The following is a 12320-nucleotide window of genomic DNA, read 5'->3' as shown; positions in this document are numbered from 1 at the left end:
ACGGTTGGGAAACTTAATTCATTTCGGATTAGTGGACGACCCGGAAAAATACCGTATAGTCCTCCGTTGTGGGGCCAAAGGACACACATCGAATCGATTTACATCGGCACAAGTGTGGTAACAAAAGATTCATCAATTAGTTTCATAGTTCGTTGACATAAAGCAATCCGATTTTCATATACATTTTATTTATATTTAAACCATTAAAACCGCATCTTAAGACACGTGCAAAATCGCAATGCTTTGAGACGCAAATAACGGGGGGAAGACGTAATGGATCATCTGTGAATCACCTATGGCGTTCTTTGCAAATTCGGCAAGCATTACTGGACGCAAGCAGCCACCTTTTCCCACGGCCTGAGCGGGTGCTGGGGGGAACCCGATGGAAGAAAATCTACCGTCGTATGTCGAGACAACAGACACCACCACTCTGACGACTCTGGCGGTGTGCAACAACACACCATGAGGAAGGGAGGGGGCTCGGAAATTTGCTCCCTTCCAAATCCACACACATGCATGCATGTACCGGCGGGACAGATACCGGTACGACGCGTCGATTCGGGTAGGCCACGGAAAAGACCATCGGTTTTATATGTTGCATGACAAACTCACACACAGGCGCACACGTCAAATCTTTTTCTCTCTCTCTCTCGTTCTTTCTCGCTCTCTCTCCGTGAGGGTCCTGGAAAGGAGATTTCAACCATGTGTGTCATGGCGGTGAAATCGTCACACCACAAGCAGGACGATTAATCTTCGTCCACCCGACGATGGTGGTTGGTGTGTTGGTTGATAAAGTCCAGCCGTTTTCGGATGCTTCCGGATGATGCAAAATGTCAGCTGAAAAGCAGGTCTCTAAAGATGTACCAAAATGCTCCATCGTCAGCAGCGCCAGCAGCATCGTCATCATCATCATCAGCGTCACTCGGCTTGCACCAATACAGACGGGTGGCACTACCACTACCACCGCGGAACGGGACACAGTCCCACAGACACCCGCCGTCATCCCGCAGTTTATCCCGCAGGATTTTTCACCATCCCCCAACCAAAAAAAAAAAGGAGGAACGCTCGACGAAGAAAAAGAAGCGCGTCGTTGGAATCCGAAGGACCTTTCCTGCCTTGCTGACCTTTCCTAACCTTTTTCCCGCTTTGCAATGGCGGCGGCGGCAGCGGCATCGTCATCGTGTGCGCCCGTTTCATCCCAATTCGATCGTTCCGATAAAACGTTCCCACACCCTGTCTGGAGTGTTTCTCCCACTCTTTCTAGCATTCCCGCTCCCTCTCTCGCTCTCTCGTCTAGTCTAGCACCCCATTCTCTCCTACCCATCGTGCCAACCATTTCCATCCACATCTCGTCCTTTTGCTGCAATGCTTCCCGCGAGCCACCCCTTTCGTCGGCCCGTGACTCACCCGCCGTCTGGAGCGAGGCGGACACTGCGTGTTCCGGAGCTTTTGTGGTTGTGTGCGCGCGTGTGTGTGTGTTCGCTCGTTCGCTCGCGCCCAATAATGTGCGAATGCGCGGCACACACCAACATACAAGCAACCGCCCTTCCCGCCCGGGGGTTGGAAACGGGGGGTGGGCGGGGTGTCAGACACAGAAACCGGGGTGTGCGACGGGGTTGCTGGGAAAAATCAAACGACGCGACCGGTCGGATGGATGACGGTTGGATGGATGTGTCTCGGCACAGACAGCTCCGGGGCCGGAGGTAGGCAAACGCAAATGAGAACGCCCCCGCCCTCTCCTCTCGTCTCGTCCGTCTTTCCCCCCGGGAGAGGGGGGAGGAGGGTGCGATATTTTGAATTTCATCTCAGCTGATAGGAAAAATACATTTCCCCCTTTTTCTTCGGGCACTGGCTAGAAATGGATGGAAGTCGGCAAAATGGATGGTTACTTGAGCATTTACATACATTTCAAAAATGTAAATCTTTCAAACATTATTTTTTCTTGATAATTTGAGACCCATTCGTTTCCATAGTTTAGAGTTTTGGTGTTGAAGGAAACCAAAAAACGGTTTGCCACCGCGTAGAAGCGATGCAACCTCATCATAAATCATCGATCGCGCCACCCTCCTCCTGGGCCGCCTGGCATCTCCTCTTTACCAGCCGCACGGAACAGAGCCCGACGATGCATCCAGGCTCTCCACAATACATCTCCACAATGGAGCAAGATGTGCACCGTGCAAGTGCATGTGCACCGGAGTGCTACCACTACCACCGACGCAAACGGCAACACAACGGTACAACAACACGACGGTTGGCCAGCTTAGGGTGCGTCGCAGAAGCAGCACCAGCAGCAGCAGCACATACCAATGCAGTCATCATCGCAAATAATGCTCTTTAGCAGATTGGTTCGCCTCTTTTCGTCCTTTTTCTCTTGTGTCTTTTTTGTACTTTTTATATAAAACATTTGCCTTCTTCCCAAACGATAAAGTTTCAAAAATGGTGTGCTTGAGAGATGTTGACTGAATAATTTTCAATATCATAAGGTAATGATAATAAACGATACATTTAACGTTCATTTTCATCATGCTGTTGTATCGTTATGTTTGAAATTAATATTGAAGAAAAACAAAATACTTAACCAGTCACAAGGAAAATGCAATGGAGGCGCCTGGTCGTTGGTTGTCCATTGACCATTATTTATTTTATGTGCATGATCCTAAATCTGCATTTCCCTGTTGAAGCGAATGGAAGCATTCCGGTGACAATGCTTCCGAGTCGATCAAAATGGATCCCCGACCGAACGGGTAATGTAGAACCTATCCTCGTGCACTGAACTGTGCCGCACTATCCAGCGGCAGGTTGTAGGGGGCAGGGCAGGGCATGGAAAGCAACATCCAGCACACCAATACCACACTGTATAGAGTACAAGCAGCAGCAGCAGCAGCATCGAACCAGCCAGGCGGATGCGGCCCGAAGTCGACCGTCCAAACCCAAACCCCGACAGTCCAGCCCGCGGGGTCGGGAAGGAATGGAAGACTCCCAAACAGACGCACACACTAACTTGCGGCAGCAGCAACGAAGGCGAGAGCACGGCGACAACACCACGACAGACGCGCTCTGCTGCTGCTGCTGCTGGTGGTGATGATGCTGATGCTGGCGATGCTGCTGCTGTTCGCCGCGTTCGGTCGGAAGAAAATCGATATTGTGTGCACGCCGGAGAGGCCACTAACCACTGCACGGCCAAAGGCAGGGTGCGCTGCTGTGTCGGCTATGAGCCCGAAAGGGCACCCCGACTGGTAGTTCCATTTGAGGGCGGTAAGTTGCAATGGGGTTATAGAATTTTGTTTCGAAGGAAAGCATACGTTTTTTCGACATAATCCTTTTTTCCGCCGACGTATAATTGCTCATTATTTAGACTCTTTTTCAAACAATAGTTAACATCGACCTCGTATATTTTATATTATACATTATTTATCAGTCAATTTTCCCGATTAAATTGCATTGAGGCAGATCTTTGAGTAGGATAATCTCCAATAAACTAACGCATAACTAAATCAAAATGCAAAAAGCGCATTATCTCGAAATAGTTATCAGTGAGGGAAAAAAAACTTCATCACCGATGGAGACGCCTGGTGGTCGAGGTAAAACAAAAATCAAAATCGAGACAATATTGGCATCGGCAGAAGATGACTCAAGCTAAACAGAAAGTAAAACGGAATGTAAATCGTGGAAAGAAGATCTAGTCAACCGACAGCGAGCACAAGTGGTCGGGTTGTGAACCGCTTGTCTAACAAAAAAAACCCCAAACACACAAGCGAACGGAGTTGTGCGTCAAATCGGACGGAACGTCCAAGTAAATCTTCCTTCCGAGCCGTAGTAGGTAGCTGATGATTTGGGTGGGTTGCGGGTACGGGATGAAATAATAACCGGGTATCGTCCGAGTGGAGAGTAATGAAACTGGGTTGTAACGTAAGCAGGGTTCGTGGCGACGACGGCCTGGAGTAAAGGATACTTGAGCATCTCATTAACTCACAAACTCATCACGAATGGGTTCCGTACCGTCGTGCCGGCTTCGCAAAGGCAATGGAAGCAGACGGTCGGTTGAATTGACCCCTGAGTTGGGAGGACTTGAGGGGGGGCTTTTCTGGGTAGGAAAGTAACAGTTAATAACCTTCTCCATGCCGTTCGAATTTTACAGGGGAGAAAAAAAACCCCCGGAAAAAATGGCAATGATACAAAACAATTGTGAACGGAGGGATGTGGTTGAAAAAAGGACAATTTCCCAATGATGATCCTCGACCGCAACCGGAGCGGAGGGCAAAGGGCGGGGGGAGGGGGCACAGTTCACCGCCAAATTTAACCTCCAACGTATCGTCGGCCGTTTTACACTTTCCTGCGCCTACACATCCGATTGTTGGCCAATGGCCAGGAACAAGTGGACCGATGATTGTTCCGATTGGAGTATCACCGGGCACCTCCCCGCTTATCGTGGCCCTGTCCCACCCTTCCCTCGCTAGCGGTAGAGTTTACTTTTGTTCCGAATCGATGCAAAAGGTCAACGACCGTTGCACTATTTTTAAACATTTGCGTGACGCCTGTCCGAAGGATATTTTCTATTATTGATGTATATTTAAAATCCTATTTTTTTATTCAACCCGGTAGAAGATTTAAAAAATAGTGTTCATGAGAATTTAAAAAAAATGCAATTTATCTTTTTTGGAAAACAACTAGACAAATGGGTAAGATTTCCATAAAAAAAAGCAAAAGTAAAAAAACGAAACTCCTAGAGTTGGTTCCTTCCGTCCTTCCGTCACGTGACAGGAATAGGTTTCACCCTCCACTCCCGACAACGTCCTGACAAATGCGACCCAAAGCGGAAAAAGGGGTGGCAACGATGAAAATAAACGCCATCCGCATAATTTTCCCCAGTGCAAACCTCACACGCCCATTGTTCCACGCCCGTTTGTTGCCGGGGCGCACCCCGTACACTACACGTTTGGGACGAAATGTGAAAGAATTTACATTAAAATTCCAATAATGAAGGTTTCATCTCTGCCACCGCATCTACAAGGACCACGACGCTCGGTGGCCGCAGGCGAGGATGCAGGGAACGCGGGGGTGCGTTAGGAGGGAAACGTTGGAAAAACCGACCGTTGTACGAATGTCAATTTCTTTCCTCGTCACTTTGCGGTAATAAATCGTACACGCGGAATGTCGGATTTGCGGGACGGATGGTGTGTGGAAACCCCCCACAGTTCGCCGTAGGATGCCAACACTTCCTGGATTCTCGCGGCCTGTACGCACCCGTTCCCCCCCTCCATCGTGCCTTCTTTTTCTTCCCCGTTCCGCGGTACGCATTAAAAGCGAAGGCAAGTGAAAAGTGCTGCCCCGAAGCAGAAAACGCCGGGGTGATGTAAAACCAATAACCATCGCCATGCCATTTCTGCGGTATCGAGCAGGGGGGCAGGGAACACAAAACAAATGAAGTTAATATGTTTAACCGCACGCGGCGCGCTGTACAGATATTCGGGCTGACCGTTTTTTAGCTGGTTCGCTTGACTTTTGAGCCACAAAATAAATCGCTTTACAGCTTCAATACTAGGCGTGAATAATACTATATTATTAAGGCAATTGTTTCTTGTGCTTCAGTAAAACGTTCATCTCCTCTCCTATGGGTTAACGATGGAAATTTTGTCCACTCAAACATTCAAACGCTTAATTTTCTACCTCCCATAAGGTAAGCAACGTTCGACAATTTCGTAGGAAGAAAATTAAAAAAAAAAAAAGCGGCGACCCGGAATTCCGTCGTTCACCCCCAAACGGTACTTCAAAATAATTGCATGTACTAGAAGCGACTCTTTATCTTTCCATCTCTTCTCATGTGAATGGGACATCCGGCTTCTTCAATCTTCCCCCACACTTCGACCACGATACGATGGAGCGATGTGTGTGTGTGTGTGTGTCCCATAAGCGATAAAGAAGGGCCATCTTCATCTTCTGTTGGCGACCGTCTCCTACTACTTCGAGAGGCCAGCGGTGGGAGAGGGTATAGAAAGGCGCAGATCGAAATGATTGGTGATTACAAAACTTTCCAGCCGGTGTCCCCGGCGGTGCCGAATCCGAAACCCGTGCCGCCTAGACTGGACCTCGCATCATGACGCGCGATGACGATGCTCTTCAATCGAGCAGGAAGAAATGGTTTTACTTCTTTGATTCGTTTCCTCTTGTGTGGCCACGGACAACAACGACGGTCTGGCCAGAAACGCCCGAACCAACCGCGTGCGCTCGCGGGTGAGAATTTTAGTGTTTGTACGGCAAAATAATGGACATGATTCGCCCCTCTAAAAGACACGTTGGAGACACGCTCGCCGTGGTGGTCAGCTGTGGCGACTGTGTGAAAACATTTTTATGGGCTCCGGTCGGCCTGTAGTGGGCTTCAAGGAGTTTGCCCAAGGCCCGGCCCGGCCGCAAAGAGCTCACGTTCGTGGCGGCTTTTCCGACTGCGTCACTGTGTCCAGCCACTCGTGTGCTCGTCCTCGTGTGCGGCCTTCGCCTGACCAACACCCTCCACCGCATGCTGTACCCCTAGGGGTGGCGCCAACAAACCAGCCCGGCCAGTCAGAAAGGCCACTCCGACGATGAGTGTGACCCGCGCGCCTCTTCACGGTCCGTCGTCGAGTGTAGTTTTCTCCAACTCATCGTCCCACTCAGGCACGCTTTTCGCCCCTTCCTCGTAGCGCGACTCGAGCCGGAACGGATTTAAATACGGTACGTGCGAGAAAGCTGGCACCAGGACTCAACGACTCGCCGACCGCCGGCCAGCCGGGTTCGTCCCTCGAGGAACGGAACGACACAGGTGAGGGGGCGGGACATTATAATATTGAAATTAATCACAATCATCCAGTGCCGAAGGATCGTCGTTTTTATGTAACGCTAGCGGTGCATAACCGGGCCTCGCTATTATCACGCACGTGGTCAGCCGCGAAAGGAATATCAAAAATTTAATATATCCTCCCCTTCCGAACGATGTCGCCTGCCGTCGACGTGCTTAATGGACGTTTGAAGCATGAGAGATAGCCATTAAGACAGTTCATCCATCCAATCTACCGACCAGACGATCATCACGATGAAGCCAACAGGAATCGCGGCGCCACTGGCAACTCAAAACCCACGGTTACCACATCCTGCCCTCCTTAACGAAAACATGGGGGAAAACGACTTCAAATGCCGCAGCACCGTGCCAAACGGGTGTGTTTGTTTCCTTTCTAAGCCTCTCCGCGAGTTTACGCACCTCGTTGATGTGTTTGTAGGTTTTGATAAGATCCACGCTCAGCTTCCGCAGTGGAGCCGTGGCCGGATCTCGAAAATGCGATGGTATCCGCGCCTGCATCGCCCGAATATCGGTCGATGAGGTGGGACTGATCGAACGCTGCAAAAAGGAAAGAGAAACGGACGGCACACCGTCATTAAGCATACTCTGTGCAGGGGAGTCGTCGTGGTCGTCGGCATCCCTTTCGGATTCGGACCAACCGGCTCACCTGATGGATATCACGATGTACGGCAGGTAAGTGTTCTTCTGTAACCAGTCTTCCGTAGAGCGGCGCATGATGCCTTTGCCGCGTTGAGTCAGGAACATTTCCGGATGCATATTGTGCTGCTACTGCAATGGGAGATGGAAAGAGAAAACATTAAAGGATTAGTTTTCAATGCAAGCATAGGTGCTAATCATGCTTCGTATAGAACGGTATGTAAATATTGAATGGGTAATAAATCTAGAAAAACTTTGTCAGCAACATTGATCGGCGAAAGGATCTTCGAAAGGTCTGGAAAGCCAGAGCCAAACCCAAATCTTGCCACAAGCGTACATCGTACGAAAATCAGAAACAAAAGAAGGAACACAAAACCCAAAACTCCCGCCAACTGCTTTGCATGTTTTCGTTCGCAGCAAGTCCTCCAAGTTCGGATCGATCGACGGTAACCTTTTCCCTCCAAAAAGTAAAACCAAAAAACGACCCCCAACAGACACACACACACAAATCCATCCGACCAAAGAACTCCTCAACACAGAACGCCGATGATGATGACGCTAACGACGACGGCGACGACAACAACAGGTAATTGAGCCGGAAATAAGGTTAACGAACTTCTTCTTCGCCGATCCGGGCGATATTTTCGCGTCGTATGGCGTCTGCCGCAGCACGGTTTTTATGCTTTTATGTGTGTGTGTGTGTGTGTGTGAAGATGTATGCCGGTGGCGTACAGGTGCACATTTTGCGCCGAAAAAAACCAAAGCGTAATGATCGTCATCGCGATCGCGATACAGCAGCTCGCCGCCAGTTAAGTTCAATTCAATCTTCAATTTCGATGTGAAAGGATTCAGAATTTCAGAATTTAGAAATGAATCTTTCGAAGCGTTTTCTTAAACAGATGATACTGAAGGTGTAACATAACTTAAAAGTAAAGTAACGAAATCAAAAAGAAAAGGATTTTGAAACGCTTGTAAAATATAAACTACAGAAGAGAACTAGTTGGTAAAAAAAATTAAGATAGAAAACAAGTAAAACTTTAAAAGAATTATCGACATGGATTCCTGAAACCAAAATATACATTTAATTTAAAATAAATAAATTATAAAACTAAATAAACAAAACCATTGATAGAAGAAAATTTTAAAATTTCGAAGGAAAATAATGATAATGAAGTGATTTTAAAAGTTCAACAACAAAAAACATATTTGAATGAATATAATGAAAGATATGCACAATTCACGTGATTTGCATTGTAATTTTGGGCTTATTTTTAGTTAGTAGGTAGCTTATGATTTCATCGTAATATTTTCCGTTATTTTACAATGCCTCGAATACGAAAAAACACTTCCAATTTTTCACAAAATGAACATTTTTCTTACATCCATAAGCAACTGATCGTACGGTCTAAATTCCTTCCCCCTCTCGACGCATCGTTTCACAAGCTTTTCTGCAAACTTTCTGCTCACCAGACGCGCCATCGCATTTCATTCTCATCGTCTTTTCGCGTGCTAATGTTAGCTTCATTCGCTTGAGCAGTGATCGGGCGAACCACCGTCGTCGTCGCCGTCTTCGTGGCCACGCTCGATCGACCGCGTGGTGGCTGAACCGATTCGCTGCTGGCTGCTGCTTCCCCTTAACATTGCGTTGGTAGTTCCCCATGGCGGCAGTTGCTCACATCAAAACATGCTCCCACCAGCGAAGCCCAAACAACAACCCTCCCCCCTCGGGGGGATCAACTCGGTTGTCTCGCTCATCTCGGAAGCGACGGGTTTCGTCTCTTCCGATTCCAACAGCCTTCCATCCCCCCATCGTCCCGTGGGGTGGTTATGAGATTTATCATTTCACTCGATGGGGAAGCTAGGAAAAAAAACAAGACAACAAACTCAACCGAACGTCCATGTTCTCGCTCTGGTGAATCGCTGCCCCTGCTCAACCCAAAACCCGGGCCGCTCGCGATCACGTTTTATGTTTCCCTGCCGGGCACTTTTTCGCACCGTTGTTGCTAACGAGCCCCCGGCACGACGATGGCAAACGGCACACAACCGGATCTGGGTGATGCCGAGCAGCGGCCACACACGCCATTCGATAGAGTTATTAGCTCTGGCTGGTCTCTCTCCCTCCTCCACTAACCCGATGACCAATCTCGCGACCCTTGCGGTGGGCATCCCCAGCGTGCCATATAACGCGTTAAGCCCAAACACCCGAGTGTGTGTGTGTGTGTGTTTCTGCAGGTATGTAGCCTTTTTCTCGCCAAACCGCGAAACGGCGCGAGTTTGGATGCAAGGGAAAGACCCTTCCAGGTGGGCCTGAGGAGAAACTGGTTTCGGAAATCGTAATAAGCACAACAGTCGAAGATCATGATCTCTGCGCGAGAACTGCTTGTGTGTGTGTGATGATGATGCCGGTGCCGCTCGTGAGATACGAATGCTCACCCGCGATCACCGATGGGCCGTTTCTCACCTCACCGTTCTCACTAGGGCGCGCAAAGGGCTGCGTACTTTGTTTGAGTTTAAACTGTATTCCATAGTCAAGCAAAACACTAAAACTGATCAAGATTGAGGATCGTATCGCCAGGGAAAATGTAAGTAACAAATACAGGCAAAATTAAAAAAGGGTTTTGATCTTTAAAAATAACAACATAACAGAGTGAGAAAGAGAGAGAGCGATGTTGACCCAATTTGCACACCGTTTGAGAAATTGTGACATCGAAATGAACAATAACAAAAGAACGGCCAAGAACAAGCTCCTTCCGGTGTGCAGCTGCCATCCATCGTGTTCCCACCACCCCATCGGGGCGACGGATCGTATGCAAGCGCACGCAAGAACTGCAACGCCCAGGCGATGATCGGTCGATGACAAATGGTACAACCTCGGGAAGGCCCTACCGAAAACCCAGAGGGAAGGGAATGTCTTCAACGCAATTTCTCTTCGGAGCAAACAAAAACACCCCAGCCGGGGAGGCACTTTGGTCGAAAGCCGGGACGTCATCCATCGTCTTCGGGAGGGCAACATTGTTCACACCCTCTCTCGCACTCAACGTCTCTCGCGGCGTCGAAGACTGCCACCGTATGGTGGTGTATAAGACAAACCACCCGGCGGACGCAGCTGTTGGCGTTAGATTGATTTTGGAAGACCACACCGGCGACGACCCGCACCCTCCGTCCGCCATGCCCATCATCATGCGAACGGTTGATTTGTGCCGGAAATCGGGACAGCTGCTGCTGCGGCCAATTTTGCTAATCATTGCACCGAGTGGCTAACTTTGTCTTCCAACCCTGTCCTGCCGCACACCCTCTCGCACCCTGCCTGATCGGCTGATTGGGTCGTCGGGGATGACGGCTCTTTCGTTGGGAGGGCAAAGTTTTTCCTGCAACCTCAAACAACACCTTCCTCTGGACGGGCGAAACTGAAGAGGGGAGAAAGGGGTGTAACGAGACACCTCACCATCGGGGCACCAGATGTCCGGAAGGCGGCACGATTTGGGCCAATTTTTCGTACCCAATGGGGCGAGATGCGTGCACAAACTTCCCTAAGGCGAAGAAAAGAAAGTTACAAGGAAACATTTTATTTCATAAAAATTCAGCATAGTTTTACGATGTCCGGAGTGCAGCAGGAGGATAAAATAAAGAAGAAGGATGTCCAGGATTGCGTTCACAAGTAGAAATGAACCGAAAACAAAAAGCCCCTGTGGTGAACACACCCCGCTTTTCTTCGCTAAATACCAAGTTCCCTCGGCTGCTATTACACATCGCTGAACCATTATTCATTCGGTTGCGGGTAGCGCCGTGTGCACGTGTCGTTGTGAGACTGCACACGAGGAGTGGGATTCCGCGAAATTTGCCACCACAAGGTAAACCGGTTCCGGCACGGCTTGGGGAATTTCCCCCGATCCGGACAGACAAAAGCTGGCCGTGATGCTGCAGCGGCCCACCATCATGGACATCACTCTTCTGGTGCCTGTTGGAAGGTAATTGCATCATCTACGTCACCTTTTTCTCGAGAGACCAAAAACGACATGGTTGGCCGGACCGGAGATGTTGGAAGAAAATTCATCAAATGATTCCGAAAGACCACAGCTCAACACGGCGTTCACACGGTGCGAGGCGTTGCGTACATTTACGCCCACGTGCCCCAATCCCACCAACCCACACACACACATGCACTCCTTTCCAAGCGCGTTTTTCCACCAGCAGGCAACAGACTACCCGAAAGCATACAGGGTTTCGATCTATATAATGGAATGTTTCAATTGGTAGAGGGTAGAGGGAAAATTTCAAAACCATCGGAGATTTTTTCAACCGAGACAGAGAACATTGCAATCATATAGAAGAAAGTGTCAGACAGCTAAGGGAAATGTGCATACCAAACGGAGAGCTTTGCAACTCAGTTGCCAGTTGTCAACCTCGCAAAAGTCCTCGTTTGTCGTAATTTGTTTGTTTACTTTACTACGGTAAGATCACGTAAGAAAAATGAATAAATTCCAGTGTATTTTTACTCATATATTATTCCAATTAAAATTTGTACTTTAGATTTCTTCATCTACATTTTTACAATCGTATGACAAGCAACGGATTCGGTACGGTAAACGCGGAGAACCTCGCCTCAAATCTTACCCATTGACGTGGCATTTCATGTTTAGTTACCACGACGATATGTTGTTTCAGCAACTACCATAACAACTCAAAATTAAAAAGGTGAAAAATAAGAAAATGTTTTTCTGTATTTTAGTTGAAAACAACGCTGAAAACAATTTTCAAACGTTTAATTGTGTTGATAGGAACAAAAACAATTAGCTTAGCGAAGTTGATAGCTTGTTCCCCTAATCGATTGCAAAGTTCCCCAGTGCGTTTG

General features: G+C 48.5%; 1 protein-coding gene across 1 annotated transcript in view; it reads right to left on the bottom strand.

The window, feature by feature from the left end:
- LOC131284427 (serine/threonine-protein kinase minibrain) overlaps positions 1-12320 on the bottom strand; it is a 46222-nt gene that overhangs the window by 10180 nt on the left and 23722 nt on the right. The window contains exons 2-3 of the mRNA XM_058313285.1: positions 7479-7600; positions 7232-7369 (exon numbers count right to left, since the gene is read on the bottom strand). Of these exons, the coding sequence (XP_058169268.1) occupies positions 7232-7369; positions 7479-7600 (260 nt within the window). The remainder of the gene's footprint in view (positions 1-7231; positions 7370-7478; positions 7601-12320) is intronic.

The sequence above is a fragment of the Anopheles ziemanni genome, chromosome 3 (genome assembly GCF_943734765.1).
Source record: "Anopheles ziemanni chromosome 3, idAnoZiCoDA_A2_x.2, whole genome shotgun sequence".
NCBI classification, from domain to species: domain Eukaryota; kingdom Metazoa; phylum Arthropoda; class Insecta; order Diptera; family Culicidae; genus Anopheles; species Anopheles ziemanni.
The sequence above is the reverse complement of the archived record's forward strand: the minus strand, read 5'-3'. Positions and strand labels throughout refer to the sequence as shown.